At 44.3% G+C, this 20,529-nt stretch overlaps 1 protein-coding gene across 1 annotated transcript in view; it reads right to left on the reverse strand.

Annotated features, from left to right (window-relative positions):
• The window catches only part of ITIH5 (inter-alpha-trypsin inhibitor heavy chain 5), a 79,738-nt gene that overhangs the window by 35,275 nt on the left and 23,934 nt on the right, over window positions 1-20,529 (reverse strand). The window contains exons 4-5 of the mRNA XM_047866575.1: window positions 19,764-19,865; window positions 15,838-16,088 (exon numbers count right to left, since the gene is read on the reverse strand). Of these exons, the coding sequence (XP_047722531.1) occupies window positions 15,838-16,088; window positions 19,764-19,865 (353 nt within the window). The remainder of the gene's footprint in view (window positions 1-15,837; window positions 16,089-19,763; window positions 19,866-20,529) is intronic.

The following is a 20,529-nucleotide window of genomic DNA, read 5'->3' on the forward strand; positions in this document are numbered from 1 at the left end:
CCATATGGGAATCTTCCACAAAAAACACCTTTCTCACCCCAATCTTTTAGCTGCCCTAACATACTGTGTGTCCGGAAAGTTTCTGGCTCTTTTTAAAGAGCCAATGTTTTCCCCAGCATAAATCTTTACATATAAATTAGAATTACAGAAAGATACATACATGGATTTTAAATGATTTATGAAAAATAACTGGGATGAAAGATTAAGTACAGCCCATGTTTTACCCCTGACCTTCATTTTCTCTTAGAACAGAGAATTATTTTGCAGACTACTCACCTTTCTAAATCCAAACACCACCATGTCTATGTACTTAGCAATGGAAATTCAAATTTTTTAGCTCTGCATGCACCGAGGGGAACATAAAAATAAAATGGAGAATATAGGAACATCAGTATACGTGGAGACTTCATCCGGATACTGAATCAAAGCCAGGCTTACAACTGCTGCAAAGCATCTGACTGTTTTTTTTAATCTATTCAAGTTGATACCATAGAGTGAGCTGACCAGCCATCTCCCATCACTAATTAACAAAATAAAAAAGGAAACAAGGCATAATTTGCCCATGCCAATTTGTATTTAAAAATAAACTTCCTTCTGCTAAGCGTTTATTAGACATTTAAGTCAAAGGAAGTTTAAACATTTCCTGAAACAGAACAGAACGTTATTTTTCAGGAACAGTTTAGGTGTAACTTGAACAGGAACCACTGGGAAGAACTGATTCTTGTATTATTTGCACCCATCAAGGGCAGGAGTTTCGGGTGTGACCGGAAAGGCAGCAAATAGGAGATTTCATTCTTACAGGAGGCAGTTGTAGGAAAGACACGCTTCCAACAGACCTGCTCATCTGCAGAAGGAGCTGGAAACGTCAACCGCACATTTCCAGTTCACCAACACGGTCCAAGACACCTGAGCACCACTAAAGACGAGGAAGGAAACAAAGGCTGAAAATGGAAAGGTCCTTGACACGGAAGGAAAATGCACGCTCTTCAGAGTGGATCTCACATTGGTGATCACTGGTAAAGCACCAAGAGTGAGAGTCCTGGTAACACAGCTGAGCACTTGGAATCCTGAATGAGTCAGAAGGACCTGCTTCTGATACTGGCTCTACCTCTTATGACCCATGAGACTTTGGGCAAGTCACTGAGCCTTGGTGATCTCATCCGCAAAATGGATTCTTTTTGTGTCTACCAAACACACACTATTGAAAAGATTAAGTGATGTAATAGAGAGCAGTCCTTCCTTAGCCCCACCCTTATCCACATTCCAAGATCCCAGGGGATGCCTGAAACCCTGGATAGTACTGAACCCTGTATACACTATGCTTTTTTCCTGTACATACGTACCTACGATCAAGTTTAATTTACAAAGTAGGCACAGTAAGTGACTAACAACAATAGCAAATAATAAAATAGAACAATTACAGCAATAGCCTGTAATAAAAGCTACGTGAATGTGGGTCTCTCTCTCTCTCAAAGCATCTTCTGGGGCTGCACTCTTCTTCTTGGGATGATGTGGGATGATTAAGCGCCTCCATGATGAGATGAAGCGAGGTGAACGACACAGGCACGTGACCTAGCGCGAGGCCAGTACTGACCTTCTGACCACATGTCGGAAGGAGAAGCATCCGCTTTCAGGACCGTGGGTGACCGTGGATAATCGTGACTGAGGGAAACGAAATCATGCAGAAGGGAGGGGGGCTACTGTACTTAGACCCTTCTGACTCATGGTAAGCAGTCATGCTCGCTAATGTTATTGTAAGCCTTAAAAATACACGAAACAGAATAAGGGAACTAAATGCAAGACAATACAACAGATTGAACTTGGGATACTGCGTGCAACAAAAAGGAGAGAGCCGCTGTGATTTACAACATCTCACAGTCATTCTGAGTGGAAACAGAAGACACAGAAAGAGGATACTCTCCACGCTTCCATCTACGTAAAGCTTAAGACCAGCACAGTGCGTCCGCGGCAACTGACGCGGGACAGTGGTTAAGAATGGTCGATACCCCTGGGGGACAAGCACCTACGGGGAAAGAGTGCGGGAAATCCTTTGCGGTGGTGAAAATACTCTATGTCTTGGCCCGGAAGTAGTTGTAGTACAGGTGTACACACGTGTGAAGATTCACCCCCGAGATTTATACGCTTTGCTCTACGTGCAACCCCAATTTAAAAAAACCCAAACCCGCTGGGAGTTGGGTAGCAGAATAGATTGAACAAGCATTCCCTAGCATGGAGCGGAACGGCATCATTGGCCAAACGGACCCTATCTGTTCTTCTCCTTAGGATAAGTCTGTTAGCGTAGGCATTTATATGGGGATTAGGTGTATTCAGAGTAATTCCAGCTGGCAGAATTAGGACCGGGGTAGGGTTGCTGGGAAGCAGGCTCTGTGCAGTATGAAGAAGCTCTAGGAAAGATGCCCCGCGGGCAGAGGAGGCAGCTTTCACAGCCCATCTCACTGGAAGGGTTCCAGCAAACCCTGCATGCATCAACCACCCGCAGGGACCGGGCAGCGCAGTGCTCATGACACGGCCTGGGGCAGCAGCATCACCGGTGAACTTGCCAGAAACACAAACTCTTGGGCCCATCTGGAGACTCTCAATCAGAAACTCTGGAGGTGGGACCCAGAAAGCTGTATTTTCAGAAGCCTGGCAGGTGACTCTGTTCTTGCACAGAGACAATGGTCACGTGCCTTTTGGTGTATGTAATTGGGCGGCGTTAGATTATCTCCAACATTCAAATTCTACATTAGAATTGACCCTCTTTATCCTACCAGCATGTACCTACTTTTCCTCGCTTCAAATCTCTCTCACTCAAATGCTCCTTACAATGCTCTGAATTAATACCATTCATGGTTGAACGAAAGCACTGAGGATTCAAAAGTATAATTTCTCCCTTCATAATTCATTTGACTAGGCTCTTTGATAGAAGCCATGAGAAAGATAGTGTATTATTATTTTGGTTTCTTAATGACCTCCGATGTTTGTTAGTTCGTGATGAAAATTCATGAGATTCCTCTAAATGGGCTTATTTTATATGCCCCAAGAGTGGGTTGATTCCCACTTTGGTCACTCACCACGAAACCTAACTCCCGAGGCTGATTTCCACCCATTGAGGATCAGACAGTCCATGTGACCCAACGAATTTTCCACTAACTATCAAAATTTTTAAAAAAAAGAAAAGTTTGCTGGGAAAAATTCCGGAGCAACAACTCTAGGAAATAAAGTCGTCTTTTTTATTAGAGAAGGGAAAAGCCTTTGAATCAATGAGGTTAACATAGGCTGCCCCACAGTGACTGACCAACATCCCAAACCAGAGCACTGCTGAGATTTTCCTTATGTGCATTGTGGCCCGTACTGCTGACGGCCACAAAACAGCTCCCGAGCACAATGAGCTTTATGAGCAGGGCCCTGGGCGGTCACGGCATGTGCTCTAAAGATAATGAAGAATACAAGGGAAGAGGCTGGGAGCAGACCAAAAGAGTGAGACTCTGACCTACTTTTCTAATGAGAACCCACATGTCTTTTCCTCCTCTTGGTTTTCTCTCCTTCGTGCCCACTTGGTTGGGGGGAGAGAATGCAGCGCGATGACCGCTCTGATTTGGACGAAGCCGGGTCTCCTAATGGCATCTTCCTGTTTCAATGCAAGCATCAGAGCTCGTGAGCGAGACGGCCTTCTGTGGCCCACCGGGGCCTCCAGTACCTCCCCGGGAAGGTTCACCAACCACTCCTTCTCCACCCACTCTTCCGCCACCCGCAGGTCACCAGTGTCCCCGGGACGTGCTCTTTTTTCCAGACCCCGGTATTTTCGAACAAGATACATGTTCTTCTAGAAGCCACATACTACTGAGGAAAGTGGACTCTAGGGTCTGACAGAATCCCCGCGACTGACTTAAAGCTCTGAGCCTCAGCTCTACCTCCGTTTGACGTGAGTAAATCCACATCATAGCATCGTTGTCGGAATTAAGTGAGATCACATATATAAGGTACCAAGCACGGTGCCTGGCACGTAGTAGGTACTCAATACGTATCAGCCTCCAGCCTCTGCCCCTTTCTGAAGTAGCTTCTTATACTCTCTGTCTGGGATGAAAGGCAACTCATGAGGAAAAAAAAATACTCTTTTTAACACACAGTTTACGTTTTTGCGGTGACAGGCTTCTCCACACAACTGAGAGCTTGGTAAAAACGAAATAATCATTATTTGGAGCAGAAAAGAGAAATCATAATGAACATTCATAATAGGGAGTTCAAGAATGTTTGGAGACAGAACAATCTTTATAAAGCATAAGGGAGCCGGTAGTTTCCCAAGAGCCCCCTGAAATTATACACAGAATTTGGCATGAAAGTATACATGGATGGATTTTTTCTGGACACAGCGCCCAAAGCCTTCTTTCACGAGACTCTCCAAGGAGTCTACGTAAGGTTAAGAATCATACACGCAAGTGCTATTAAGTAGTCCTCCTGCTGATTCTATCTTGTAAGGACAAAGCACTTCATACATTTTAGAGAATGAAACGGATGTTCTCCGTTTTGTCCTGGAGCATGGATGTTATTCACAAATAAACATTCTCCTCCCAGACAACCACATGGGGAAAAACGGAAGTCAGCTGCTATGTAAAAGGTCTAAAGGTGAAAAGATTTAGGAGCAAAGAACCACAGTCAAGGACATCAGCTGAAAGCCATGCCCGTTTGGGTCAGCAGGCAGAGGGGTTTCCTGCCTCTTTCCTGTGGCCCGCGGGCTTGCTACTGAGAAACACGGCAGACACCTGGTGCTTTACAAAAGGATTTCCAAACAAACACCGCCTGCTCATTTCCCCCCGGGGAAAGGGCTAAACTATCTACATTTGTTTATGTGACCTGCTCACCTGGACCCCAGTGGGGAGATTTCTTCAACAGAGGGCAGTCCAAAATATTGTGACTAATTGGGCAACCACCCTTTGACGGTAGCAATACAGACGAAATTCAAGCAAGCTGGCGGAGCATCTGGAGAGAAGGTGATGAGGTTGTAAGGCACAGCACGCTGGCCAGAGTTCATAATGCTGCACCACGTGGCTGAGGACAGTCAATCTTAAAAGAGCTCTCACCACAAGAAAAAACAACTCCGTAAGTGGGTGGTGATGGACGCCAACTAGAGTTATTGCCGTGATCACTTTGCAACATGTACAGATATAGAATCATCACGCTGTACGCCTGAAACTAATATAATGTTGTGTGAATTACACCTCAATTAAAAATACATATTGGCGCGGTCTCGGGGGGGAAAGCGGTAAAGTTGCGTTGATCAAGATGCGTAGGAATTTGGTTCGATGCCTTCATAAGTCCCCTATTATCATTTTCTCATGGGAAGGGAGTTTTGTCCCCTATCCTGATAATAGGTATTTTATACCCTTTTGGAAAACAGCATCATATAGACATGACAGCAACATGCAGCATAAAATACTAATGCAAATTTATAGTTGGAAGAGTTCAAATTCAACTCCATCGCTTGACATTTGAGTGGCACTTGCCCAAATTTCTTAGAAAATTTGCCTTCTTCACTACTTCCCCGACGCTCTTTCTTCCTAAAATAGTACATTCCTGAGCCTCAGTCTTCCCCGTGTGACTGACTTCCTCAGAGAAACGACGTGGGAAACAAGTCAACTACCTCACACATTCTACACGCAGTTAGCCTGCAAAGCATGTGTTCTCTCTTCCTGGTATCGTTTTGTGTCCATGGAAGGCCTCAAATACCAGCCACTCTAAGTATAGATGGAAAGCCTACCAAAAGCGGTGCCACAGCAACAAAGATCCAGAGATTTCTGTTAAATCCCTCTACACTGTTCTCTTGCACACAGGAGGAACACGGCCCAATCACTGGGAAAGCCTTCATGGCATCTCCTAGATTCAACCTGACAAAAGCGTTGTTATTGTTCAAAATTGACAGCTCTATATACCATTAAGGTGACTCCAACCCAAAACAAACAAACAAACAAACAAACAAACAGAAAATAACAAGTGCTGGTGAGGATGTGGAAAAATCGGAACACTTGTGCACCATGACTGGGACTGCAAAATGGCATAGCCCTATGGAAGACAGCATGGAGGTGCCTCAAAAAATTAAAACTAGAAATACAATACGGTCCAGTGATTCCACTTTGGGGTATCTACCCAATAAAAATGAAAGCAGGATCTTGAAGATCCTGTACGCTATGTTTATAGCAGCACTATTCACATTAACGAAGAGTGGAATCAACCCAGTGACCTCCAACAAAACGTGGTCTATATACACAATGGAATATTTTTCAGACGTGGAAAGGAAGGAAATCCTATTTTTGCCACAATACGGATGAACCTGGAGGACATCACGTAAGTGAAATAAGCCAGGCACAAAAAGACAAATACGGACTGTGTGATGCCACTACGTGAGGTATCTAAGATTGGCCAAACTCCCAGAGACGGAAAGGAGAATGGCAGTTTCCAGGGATTTGGGGCATGGCGGGGCAGGGGGTGGGCAATGGGGAGATGCTGTTGAATGGATACAGAGTTTCAGTTCGGGAAGCTAAAAACGTTCTGGAGATTGGCTGCACAGCAATGTCAGTAAATTCAACACCGCTCAACTGTTCGCCTGGAAATGGTGAAGATGGTGAATTGAACGTGCGCTTGTTACCACAATTGAAACTTTCTTAAGTTTTAAAAATTACCAGCTGTAAGTTCGGCAAGGGCTGTGACAAGATCTTAGACGTTTCTAGGTTCCGGGCATCTGGCACAGCTGCCAGGAACACGATGAGAACTCAGGACAGGCTTGTGGAACATTTAACACGGAGACGACTCAACATATCGGCATGTGGTTGCGCAGACGAAAAGGGGAGACTTTCAAGAAATCCATCGTGGGAGTGTTCCGGTGGTGGGGCAGGTGCTGTCAGTAACCCAGGTCCCACGCGACAGGCACATCTCTGGCTTCAGCCACAGCTAGAGTGGGCAGTGCCTACGCCTGGACCACATTCCACCTCACACACCAGAGAAGAAGGAAGAAGGAAGAAGGAAGAAGAAGGAAGGAAGAAGGAAGAAGGAAGAAGAAGGAAGAAGGAAGAAGGAAGAAGGAAGAAGGAAGAAGAAGGAAGAAGGAAGAAGAAGGAAGAAGGAAGAAGGAAGAAGAAGGAAGGAAGAAGAAGGAAGGAAGAAGAAGGAAGAAGGAAGAAGAAGGAAGAAGGAAGAAGGAGGAAGAAGGAAGAAGGAAGAAGGAAGAAGGAAGAAGAAGGAAGAAGGAAGAAGGAAGAAGGAAGAAGGAAGAAAGAAGAAGGAAGAAGGAAGAAGAAGGAAGAAGGAAGAAGGAAGAAGAAGGAAGAAGGAAGAAGGAAGAAGGAGGAAGAAGGAAGAAGGAAGAAGGAAGAGAGAGAGAGTGAGGCGTCCCCGAGAAGAGCAGACTGGTCACCAATGTCAAGTGAAAGAGAGAAGGCCACTTCTTAGGTCTCTCTGAGCCATCCTGCTCACAGTTGGCCAGTGTCAGAACAAACAAGAGAACACGGTTCTCATATCAGCATTAAATACAAAACAAAAGAAAAGAAAAGAAAACCAAACAAAACCAACTATGGAGCCAAATGATTCATACCTGAATCATTGCTACGCTGAACAATGCTGGAAACCCTCACATAACAACCAGATTATTATTTCCTGGCCAAACAGCCCAAACAGGGCCATTCCCTTCCAGCTGTAGAAGAGACTAGATCCTGGGGAAGAACACGGAGAGCAGGGCAGCTGGAACCAGGGGTGAACCATCAGTCACGACACAGTGACTGGGTTAGCAAATAAAAACACGGGATTCCCAGTTAAATCTGAATCGCAGATAAACAAAAGGTATTTTAGTGTAAGTATGTCCCAGAGATGGCACGGGACATACTTGTCTACCTGAAACTCAAATTTAACTGAGCATCCTAGCTTTTCTCTGGGAACCCAGGAAGAGGAGAACAGCCGTGTATTTGCAACCAGTCTTCTGGAACCAAATTCTTTCCCCTAATCCCCACCCATGCACAGAAAATAAGAGCTGCGCCTAAATTCTGGCAAAATTACCCAACTTAAACCAAGAAGTTGTTGAAAACCTAGTGGCACCTTCACTGCCAACAGTTATTTGTTCCTGAGTTCACTGAGCAGATACTTCCTGAGCACCTGCTCCACGGCAGGCACCACGCTGGGTGCCTAGAATACAATCCTGAGAGAGCCTGCGCAGCAGAAGACAGAGTCTTGAGGTTAACAGACCAAACAGAGAAAAAGATAAATGGGATTTTTTTGACAGATTCAATCAACCCCTTATTGGGTGTTTACTGATCTACAAGACCCTGTGCGAGTCTCCGGTCGGAGGTCACTCGATCTTGCAGGACGTAACCTCAAAGCCTGCTGCGGGCCAACCTCCTGCCCACACCCACACAAGAGGCGATGAGGCTCGTTTCAAGTGGTTCTCTTCTTTCTAACTAAGTCTCCCCGGTTCTTAGGCTTATTTGAGGGTCAAAATTTTACAGATGCTTCTCACGTGGGAGGACGGGATTAAGAAGCAGGCTGTACGGAAGTGGAGTTCCACTGAGCCCTACCATCTGTCTTCTGGGACATAGAAAGGGTGCACAGCCAAACGCTGGAGGGCACAGCAGACCCTGATGCCCAGGACACTGGGGCGAGGTAGGATTCTAACAGGTAAAGTCAACCAAACATAGAATGAACCTTTCTGAAGTGCACGATTCAGTGGCATTTGGTACATTTACAATGTTCCAAAATGCTTTCATCATCCCCAAAGAAGCTCTGTAACCACTAAAGCAGTCACTCTCCCTCTGTCCCTTCCTCCCCAGACCCTGGCAATCATCAACACGCCTTCTGTCTCTCTGGATTTATCTATTCTGGATGTTTCATATAAGTGGAATCATATGGCACATGACCTTTTGAGTCTGGCTTCTTTCACTTGGCATAATGTTGTCAAGGTTCATCCATGTTGTATTTTATCCCTTACATGGCTGAACAATATCCCATTGTATGGCCATAACCGGATGCCGACCATCCATTCACCTATTGATGGACATTTGGATTGTTCGCACCTTTTTGCTACTGTGAATAGCGGTGCTATTCACATACAAGTATGTGAATACTAGTTCTCAATTCTTTCGTATATACATCTCGAGAAACTGCTAGATCTTAAGGTAATCCTCTGTTTAACTTTCTGACGAACAATCGAATAGCTTTCCACAATGGTTACACCATTTACATTCCCACCTGCAATGCACAAGGGTCTCCACATCTCTGCCAAAAGTTGTTGTTTTCCATTTTTGTTTCCTTGTATTATTACAGCCATCCTAATGGGAGTGAAGTGCTATTTTTTTTTTAATTTTTTTTTTTCAAAATATTTTTTTTTTCAACGTTTATTTATTTTTGGGACAGAGAGAGACAGAGCATGAGCGGGGGAGGGGCAGAGAGAGAGGGAGACACAGAATCGGAAACAGGCTCCAGGCTCTGAGCCGTCAGCCCAGAGCCCGACGCGGGGCTCGAACTCACGGACCACGAGATCGTGACCTAGTTGAAGTCGGACACTTAACCGACTGCGCCACCCAGGCGCCCCATTAATTTTTTTTTCAACGTTTATTTATTTTTGGGACAGAGAGAGACAGAGCATGAACGGGGGAGGGGCAGAGAGAGAGGGAGACACAGAATCAGAAACAGGCTCCAGGCTCTGAGCCATCAGCCCAGAGCCTGACGCGGGGCTCGAACTCACGGACCGCGAGATCGTGACCTGGCTGAAGTCGGACGCTTAACCGACTGCGCCACCCAGGCGCCCCTGAAGTGCTATTTCATTGTGGTTTTGATTTGCATTTCACTAACGACTAATGGTCGTGAATGTCTTTTCATGTGCTTCTTGGCCATCTACATGTCTGCTTTGGAGAAATGTCTATTCAAAACATTTGCCCGTATCTAAATTGGGCTGTTTATCTCCTTTTGATTGAGTGGTAAGAATTCTTTACATATTCTGGACACTGGATGCTCAGACATATGAATTGCAAATATTTTCCCCCATTCCGTAGGTTGTCTTTTCAGAACGTACTTTCACAGCACAACCCTGGTACTCTAGCTTTTTCTGTGCTCTTGAGTATGGAGCCCCAACGATGATGAACCAGATACTGGAAGAAAATGAAGATAGTTATGTTGGTCTCTTAGCTCCTGAAACTAAAATTTCCTTTTAATGTCAGATTAGGGTGACATCACATGAGTCTGTCAGTTTTGGCAAAGATGAGGAGTTGGGATTACTTAGGAACTCCAGCTGGGAGGCTTGGAAACAGAGTCAGCAGCCCACGATCCCAGTTTTAGGGAACAAAGAGGTAGGAATTAAGCCAAATAACACTTGAAAACAAGCTTTCACCACTGGTGACTCTAATTTAACTGGCATGACTAATAGATCTACAAAAGCTCCCGGTTGATCCTAACGTGCAGCACAACCTGATGTTCGGGACCCACTGGGCCAGGAAAGGAGCTGTGGGAGACAGGAAGGCTGAAGGTGGACACGCTTCGAAAGGTAGGAGCCCCTGCTCTCACTGTGGTGTGGGGAAGAGTGGGGAAGAGCAGGAGAGGTCTAGGAAGCCACAGTAGGAATCAAGGAAAGGAGAGAAGCTCTTTTGACTCCCCCCAACCCCTGCCCGCCAATGCACTGAATGATCACGTTCGTCTTTTCCAAGAGAAGATGGGCTACCCAGTTTAATAAGCTCAAGACTATCCTAGAAAGACTGCACCAACCCATTGGCTTGTTGGTACTTTTCCATTTCCAACTATGTTGATGAGCAGAAGAAACTGCTTATGGAAAGAGGTTATTTTCCACCAACTGTGTGAGTAATCCTATGTTGGCCTGTATTCAACAGTAAAAACATGTTAGTGGAAACGAGGGACCATGCACATTTTATTAAGGGTCAAAAGTCAGAGTGTGCTGAGGGTCCCGTGAAAGTACAAGAACAATCTTACTTATTTTCAAAGGTGTTTCTGTAGGTCAAGATCTTGACCAAGCGAATGTCCCTAAAGTCTGCTAGTAAGTTCAAAGTAAGGGTTCCTAACATTTGCAGAGCATCAAAATCACCTGGGCTGCTTCTGAAAGTACAGCTGTCTGAAGACACACAGCACGTAGATTAGCGGCTGCCTGGGGCTGGGGTGGAAACAGGGAGTGACTGCAGATACGTGGATCTTTCTGGGCGAAAGAAGTGTTCTAAAATTGGATGGTGGTGATGGTTGCACAACTCTGCAAAAACTAAAAATCTACAAGTCGTACATTTACAATGACCAAATTTTATGCTATATAAACTAAAACCTCAATGAGACTGCTTGTTAAAATGTTAAAATAAAGGGGAAACCATGGAAGTCATAGAACCAGACCCGTTCCGTGGTAGAAACATACGCAGCCTCATTCTTTAGCCTTACAACTAAATGAACACGTTAAAAGCACTCATATGTTGTTTGGCTTCTCGTATAAATTTGTAAAGCTATCACACCCAGAAATCCAGCCACCTAGGGCTCACCCTGGTAAATTCTGATTCAAGTGCTTAAGGCAGGGCTCAGTCATCTGTATGTTTTTTGGGTTTTTTTAACCTCTCCAGGTGATTAACGGGTAGAGCCAGGTTTGAGGGTCATTGATGTAAAGCAAAAGGGAATAAAACAGGCAAGCTACCCTATTTCTCACTTTGTTTATCTCATTCTGTTTTACTCCCCACTATCTGGGATCTTATCATAAATAAAAATTTTCTGCAAAAAAAAAAAAATTGGAATCATGGAAAGGGCAGTAATTTAGGTGTCATGGGACAATAGGAAGTTTGGGTTTAACACAGAAAGTGAAATAACCAGCCTCAAACAAGCCACATACACAGAATATCCATCTTGGCGTGTGCCTTCAGAACATCACACATCCCATCATGCTCCAGGAGAAGTCTCAGTTTCAAAGACTCTTTCCCACTGAGCTCATAAACCATCAAAATATTTTAGGGGAAGAGAAACTGCGGGTGGGAGGCATAAGAGAGGAAGTCTTGTCTTTCACTGTAAACCAATTTATAATCTTTTAGACTTTGAACCACATACAGGAGTTCACTCTACTTTAATAATCCAGTAAGTATGATGCCTTGGCTTCCAAATTACATCTCACAAGATTCGTTTTTACACTGAGAAGGAACACTAGCTATGGGCCCAATCCTGGCATACCTGATATATGAGACAATGAAACCGAGGCCAAGATAGGTTGTACTGCTTCGAGCCTTTCTTTTTCTTCTTACGTAACTAGGGAGCCATCTGGAATTTGAGCTCAGACCCTCGGTATTTTGCCATTTCTATTTACTAAGGAGGCAGTACAGTTCAGAGGGCAAGGGCATGAAGTTGGGAGTCAGCTCTATGCCTAGAGATTCTGTTTCTAACAGTAATTAAATATGAGTCCTTGTTCGTATTATAAACTCTATAAGCCTTTTTCAGAAATAAAATGGGATAAAAAATACAACACAAGAGGGTTGTTGTGAAGGTTGAATGAGATAGCGCACGCAAGTGCTGAGTCTAGGATCAAGCACGCAGTCATCCCAATCCAGAAGTGTATCCCCAAGGATGCAAACGGGTCCAGTGGTCACAGATTTGCTTTGAGAAATTCCAGAAGTCTGATCTCTTCACGGCAGCCAGATCTATCAGAGGAATGTACTGGCTTGGGTCCACATTCACACAGTTACAGCTCATGTTCTGGGGCAAGCCCAATTCTAGTTTGATCTCTACCCTGGATTTCTTTGGGTAACACGCAATAAGGTCCAGACAAACATCACAATATCCTGTGCATTTCCATGTCGGGGCCGCCATTTTGCAGGGACAGTAACAGCTGAGCTCGGAAGGATGGGAACGAGGAGCCAAAAGGGAACTGGTCCACTGCACCTGGCTTGGATACGTGCTTGTGAAATCTCCATGCTTTGGAAGGCAAAATATCTGCTTTGGTACAAAAAGCTAGGAAAACAACTTTCTTAAAAATAAACAGGTCCCAAGAGATCAATGGTCTGGAAAAACTCCTCTGAGGTTCTCACAGGCCCAGAATATAAACAGTAAGCAACTTTCTTGACTAACAATCCTAATCCATATGGCCTCCACAGATAACACATGCATGCCACAATTCACACACTAAAGAGTCACAGCGGTTCTGGAAATTCGGCAAAGTGCACACATTTCATTACCGCAGCAGGACTACCCCAGCATCTCCAACGAGCCCCTCCACATGGTGGCTCCGCCCTCTCTGAGATCCCAGCAACTCCTAAAGAATTTTCCTTCTCCTGAAAACATACCTCCTTCACACAGCAGTACATAGGAGAATTTCCCTATAAGTTATGATTAGGAAAAAATGAAATTTTAAAACTTTCTTTTTTTTTTTTTAACGTTTATTTATTTTGGGGACAGAGAGAGACAGAGCATGAACGGGCGAGGGGCAGAGAGAGAGGGAGACACAGAATCGGAAACAGGCTCCAGGCTCCGGGCCATCAGCCCAGAGCCCGACGCGGAGCTCGAACTCACACGGGGCTCGAACTCACAGACCGCGAGATCGTGACCTGGCTGAAGCCGGACGCTTAACCGACTGCGCCACCCAGGCGCCCCTAAAACATTCTTTACTAGCTTTGGTATATATTCATTCTTCTTTCCTCACTGGCAAGCACTTAATTAGCTATCTACAGTTTAAAAGGCATTGAGTTAAATACCATAAGGAGACAAAGCATTTTCTGGGCCTCAACATCACAAATACTGAAATCTAGAGATTCCCAGCCCTGTGCAGCTTTCTAGCACATCTGCCTCGTTATCTGACTTGACACGAAGGCTTACTGGTCTGCTTACGGCACAGCCCAACACAGGTGAACGTTTAGGGGCTCCTGGGTGGTTCCGTCGGTTAAGCATTCACCTCTTGGTTTCGGCTCAGGTCACGATCTCAACGGTTTGTGGGATTGAGCCCCACATCAGGCGCTGTGCTCACAGCATGGAGCCTGCTTGGGATTCTCTCTCTCTCCACCCCCCTCTCGCCCCCTCCCTGGCTCACGTGTGCACAGATGCACATGCGTTCTCTGTCTCTCTCTCTCTTAAAAACAAACATTTAAGACAAAAAGAGGTATAATGGGGTGCCTGGGTGGCTCAGTCGGGTAAGTGTCCGACTTTCGCTCAGGTCATGATCTCACGGTTCATGGGTTCGAGTCCCACATCAGGCTCTGTGCTGACAGCTCAGAGCCTGGAGCCTGCTTCGGATTCTGTGTCCCCCTCTCTCTCTGCCCCTCCCCTACTCTCTCTCTCTCTCTCTCTCTCTCAGAAGTAAATAAACATTCAAAAAATTTAAATAAAAATACATACATAAGTAAAAATAAAACAAAAAGTGGTATAAGAAAAACAAGTGAACATTTACATATAAACTCTCAGCTGAAATTACTGTAATTAAAATTATATTATACTGAATTTATCATTATCATTTCAACAAACAGAGTGCTATTTTAAAAATCAGATTTTGAGAAAAACCTAAACTAAGAAGTCCAGGTTATGAACCAAAATGCCCATGCCCTCAATCAAATGTATAGTACAGAGTTTCCCCTACTTAATTTTAGAAAGAATCTCACACGTTGTTGAAACGTTTATGTTAGTGTTATATGTTTAATGTTTCAAAAATGGATTTTTAGAAAAATCACCATGGAATCCCTCATCCTCTAGTATAAAATTATTACTTTATATAACTTTCTAGCCTTTTGTCCACTTCACATTTAACATAATTTTTAAATTATAATTAGTTAAAAATTAATTTTAATTAATGTTTATTTATTTTTGAGAGACAGAGAGCATGAGCTGGGGAGGAGCAGAGAGAGGGAGACACAGAATCTGAAGCAGGCTCCAGGCTCTGAGCTGTCAGCACAGAGCCTGATGTGGGCCTCGAACCCACAAACTGTGAGACCATGACCTGAGCCAAAGTTGGACACTCAGCTGACTGAACTACCCAGGCGTCCCTCATTTAACATTATAGAATGTGTACAAATGCGTCTTTTCCCCCCCAATCACATGCTGAATTGTTTTCATAACCATATTTTACTAATCACGTTCGTATGGTTGAATATTTAGGACGATAGAACATTTTTGCTACTACAAATGTTATCCAATAGGGTTATGCAAAGGGACACCTGGGTGGCTCATCAGTTAAGCGACCGACTTCAGCTCAGGTCATGATCTCACGGTTCGTGGGTTCAAACCCCACGTCGGGCTCTGTGCTGACAGCTCAGAGCCTAGAGCCTGTTTTGGATTCTGTGTCTCCCTCTCTGTCTGCCCCTCCCCCACTCACGCTCTGTCTCTCTCTCAAAAATAAATAAATGTTAAAAAATAAGGAAAATAAACAGGGTGATGCATGTAACATCCCCAATATTTTAGATGCTTCACTTGGGTTAGATGCCCAGAAGTGAGGATTACTGTATCAAATGATTTAAACTTAAGATTCCTGATAGAACCCTGGTTTAGGAAAAAAAAAAAATACTCTACAAGGGGGCGCCTGGGTGGCTCAATCGGTTAAGTGTCTGACTCCTGATTTGGGCTCAGGTCACGATTTTGTGATCGAGCTCTGCACTGACAGCACAGAGCCTACTTGGGATTTTTTTCTCTCCCTCTCTCTCTGACCCTCCCCCGCTTGCACACACGCTCTCTCTCTTTCTCCCAAAACAAATAAATTAAAAAACCCATACAGGGCATTGCCTTTGCTTCGCTGTCGTCTTTCAGATTCCCACAAACTCTCAGAGCCTTTGTTGAAGGGGAGCTGTTTTATAGGCTTCCGTAAAGCCAACACCCGCCCCAAGCCAGCGCCGAAGATCCAGCAACCGCACTCACCTTCCCCCCTCACGCTGCCTTTCTGCCTACTGTGCTGTAACCGCAGCACCTCCAGCGATGTGATGCCGGACCTCTCCAGAACATTCACTTCCACCGTCAGCCTCCCCACCAGCTGCTGGGGCCGCACGCTAACAACGTGCTCATACTTCCCCAGCCGCCTCTGCAAGAGTTCTTCGTAACTGAGCAGGAAGGCAGCTTTGTCCTTGCTGGGAATCACGACAGAGGCTCTGAACGTTTCAGTCCCCTTTTCCCTGTTAGAAAGAGAAAAAGGAAAACCTGGTTCCCTCAAGTCCCTTCAGGGCACCGGCCACTGTCCCAAGAGAGTCCTTGGGAAGAAAAACGATACGTTAGTTTTGGGAGGGGAAGCCAAAGGCCTGAACTAGAGGAAGGCTACAAAGGATCAAGGAATACTGAAGAGACAGAATTCCAGACTGCTGAACGTCCTTACCTCTCCCCAAGTCACGCCCAAGGGGCAGAGAGGAAAGGGCATTTTGAAATAGGTGGCCTGCTGGAAAACACAGCTTTGGGGTCAAGATGTGAACTGCATCCTTCTCTTTACAGCAATGGCCAAACAAGCCTGACATCTGGTGTGACTTTAAAATGCCTAACATATTAGGTTTTTACACTTGGTAAGGTTTGGTGGATGTGGCCAGGGGTAAGGGTAAGGAATAAGGGATTACAAAGCATATAAAAATACAAACCATTCCAAATGTTTTCAGTGCTTGCAGTGAAGGTTCTCTGATTCAAGATGGCAGACTGACCATAAAAGGGATCGGATTAAACCAAAGGAATAAGAGTGGCAGGGGCAACCATTAGAGGGTACAACACTTCAAACATTTCTGGAAGGTGGGAAATTGGGCAGAACAAGAACTCTACAGCTCAGCCTACGTGGGAAGAGGCTGCAGTAAAGGACCAAGATGCAAACCATCCACAGAACATCAGAGAGACGGCAAGCTCTGGCTCAGCACAAGCTGGGAGTGAGAAGGGGGCCAAATACAGGAAGGAGACCTCCAAATCCATGTGTGAATGAGTGACTAAGGTGAAAGGCTTCCTACACTTCTCTTTCCCAGAACTAAAAATGGACATACATACTAAGATGGAAAAGCTTCACTGACAGTTGGGAAGAATGGCTGAAGAAAGACTGACACCTAAGCCCATTACCGTAAAATCTCCAAACATCCAGTAGAGAAGACACAGAAAAGGAATCAGGTATTAGAGCATATTAAATGCATCACCAGCAATGCTGATTGTTATAAGATGCTGGGATGATGAAGTGTTCTGAATCTTCAATTTCATATACAGTCAAAATGTTAATCAAGGTCTCAGAAAGTTTGTCTCTCACATACCCATCCTGAGGAAGTTATTTCAGAATATACTCCAGCCAAGTAAAAGTGAAAAAGAAAGAGGAAGACATGGAAGACCAGGAGAAATAAGACCAACTTAGAAGAAAATGAAAAGAAATCCCAGGGCACAAGGCTGCAAAGCAATGACAGTATTCCTTGGACCTGGAAACACCATGCCTCCACGACTGACAGCTCTGAAATCAAGATGTGCCTCCCCATCCACGATGCCTTCCAAATGCTGTTGGCAATAATGTGGATGTCATCGCTTGTCACAGCTGTTCATTTAGTCACCATTTCAAATGACTTATGTGTCTTGCTAGATGTTAATAATGACAAAATTGAGTTGTACCTCATAAGAAAAAGAAAGACAATTAAAAACTCCAGGAAAAACAAAAATGCATATGTTGTGATCCAACTAAACTGTGGCATGATTATGAACAATTTATGAATGGTAACAAAAGATATTCCCCATAAAATTCTTCTGATAAAGACCACTTGGGACCCACCTACAGTCCAACAAAACTAGGTTTTAATAAACTGCTGCAGTAAGGGAGACTATATATCAAAGGCATCAAGGAGAATTTTGCCAAAGGAGAACACAGGGCAATACTGTAAGACTGGGGGGAAAGGGGAGTGTAGATAGTGTTTGGAGCATTTGGAGGCTTAAAGAACAGCAGGATGTGTGTAAAGTGGTTAATATCAGACTGGACTAAGAAGCAAACTTGAGGTTCTCTGTCCTTAGGAACTATAAAGCTAAGATAAACGTGGACTTTTGTGTCTAACAATGCCTTATCTGAAGCTTATACCTCAGCTGCTTTTTGTATCAAAGTAAACCCATGATTCACATCTTCCAGGCAAGAGTGAGATGTTCTGTTCTCGCTAATAGGACTTCCAGCACCAAAGTTTCTGACAGTCTATGATTTTAGAGATCAAGCTTTCTCAAAACTACGTCTTTTTATTAACGAACAAAAACAGGTTCACGTGTTCACACCAACTTATCTAGATACCGAGATCAGTTTTCTTCAGAGGGAACAGATCACTTTTCTTCAAACAGGCTGGTAGAGAGGGAACCAGAATCTGCGTATACCCAGAGGCTCTGCAGTTAATGCCATTTACGTAATCATTAAAAATCAAATGCTAGTTATTGGCTTTCAGTGGTTAGATTCAAGTTATAGACCAAACAAAGAAAATAAATTTCATTAAAGATCAGAATTTACATGTTGGTAACACTGACAGTGCAAAAGTAAATGATCAAGTAGAAAAAGGTGGACACTGGAAATGGGAAAGAAAAGGTACGGTTTCACTGAAGGACAGGGACTATTACCACTGAAGACAGCGTAAGGCTAGTCTAGGTCGGCATAACACTGCTTACAGTGATGGAAGAAGAAGAGGGAAGAAAAGAATCTAAATATGTGGCCCACAGAGGGAGGATGGCCGTGTTGTACACATGCCACACTCCTTCAGAGCAGAAAATCAACAGATGAGGTCTCATTTTTAACATCGCTCATCATTAGGGAAATACCAGTCAAAACCACAATGAGATACCACCTCACACCTGTCAGAATGGCCAACATAAACAACTCAGGCAACAACAGATGTTGGCGAGGATGCGGAGAAAGGGGAACCCTGTTGTACTGTTGGTGGGAATGCAAACTGGTGCAGCCACTTTGGGGTTCCGCAAAAAATTAAAAATCGAACTACCCTATGACCCAGAAACTGCACTCGTAGCTATTTATCCAAAGGATACAAAAATGCTGATTCAAAGGGGCACGTATACACCAATGTTTATAGCAGTGCTATCAACAACAGCCAAATTATGGAAAGAGCCCAAATGTCCACTGATTGACAAACGGACAAAGAAGATGTGGTATATATATATTACACACACACACACACACAGTGGAATACTACTCAGCGATGAAAAACAATGAAATCTTGCCATTTGCAACAATGTGGATGGAATTAGAGGGTATTATGCTAAGTGAAACAAGTCAGTCAGAGAAAGACAGATATCCTACGACTTCACTCATATGTGGGATTTGAGAAATAAAACGGGTGAACATATGGGAAGGGGAGGAAAAATAAGATAAAAACAGAGAGGGAGACAAACCAGAAGAGACTCTCCAACACAGAGAACTGAGGATTGATGGAGGGGTGGTGGGTGGGGGGATGGGCATTAAGGAGGACACTTGTTGGGTGTCCTATGTAAGAGATGAGTCGCTGGGTTTTACTCCTGAAGCCAAGACTACACTGGATGTTAACTAACTTGAATTTTTTTAAAAAACAAAAATCTTTAAAAAACAAGACTACCGTAAGTTTTAGAGTTAGGGAGGTCACTACAAAGAAACTACAGAAGTATTAGAAGTGGATGTTTCTAGGAAGTGAGACCCGGAGAGCAGTGGTGGTAAAATGTTCCTTTTTATTATAAACCCCTTTTCTGCTATGTTGTTAGCTATATATATTTAACTATTTATGATAAAAATAAAAAGCACGTAAGTACTGAAGGAAGGGAAGGGACAAGATGGGCAGGCAAAGGAGAAGATGTGGCCCCTTGCTGAAATGGAGTCTTTAAGCGGCACTTACCCGTCGTCTTCTGAGGTTTTATTCCTTTTCTCTTTGACTTTATCACCAGTTTTCTTTTCTCTCTCTCTAATTTCTCCCTGATACACCTTGTCTCCGATGAGCCTGAAACACAAGAGACAGCCCTGCTACCGGCCTCCAGTTCCAAGTCAAACTCAAACATGGATCTCATAACCATGACATCCCCAGAAAATATTTTTATGTGACTCTCAGATATGTAGAAAGAACGCATTCCAGGCCGGGGCACTACCTTGAATCATTCATTTCATTCTGGGGTAATTTCCAACAGGTCGAAATAGGCAGGTCTGACCCATGGTGCCTCTGGGATTCTCCAGGAGGACATCAGACCAATTTCCATGAAGATTCACCAGCCTGAATCTTACCCAGGCCCCAAATTAAACCCCCAAACCTACTCTACTTTGCATGTCTTTACCCCTTAGCTCAGAAGAAAAGAAGAAATACGGTTTATGTCACATATCATAGGGTTCACACTGCCTCATTGTTCAGATCTCAACTTAAACATCGCCTCTTGTAGGCCACCTCCCTGATTTCTCCCTGCCTAGACAAGCCCCTCTCGGTCCTTCCTGCCATCCCTAAGCACCCGCTACGGTCTAAAATTGTCTCATCCACTGACTGGTTTCCTTACTTATTATTTCTCCCAAGGCAATTTCTGCAGCCGAACAACACTGCCTTTTTCTCAGAAATATACTGATCACTTTGAAGAGTTCCTGGCCCAGAGTGGGCACCCGTTTGTTGGAGGGAAGGAGAG

Source organism: Prionailurus viverrinus, chromosome B4, assembly GCF_022837055.1.
Source record: "Prionailurus viverrinus isolate Anna chromosome B4, UM_Priviv_1.0, whole genome shotgun sequence".
NCBI classification, from domain to species: Eukaryota; Metazoa; Chordata; class Mammalia; order Carnivora; family Felidae; genus Prionailurus; species Prionailurus viverrinus.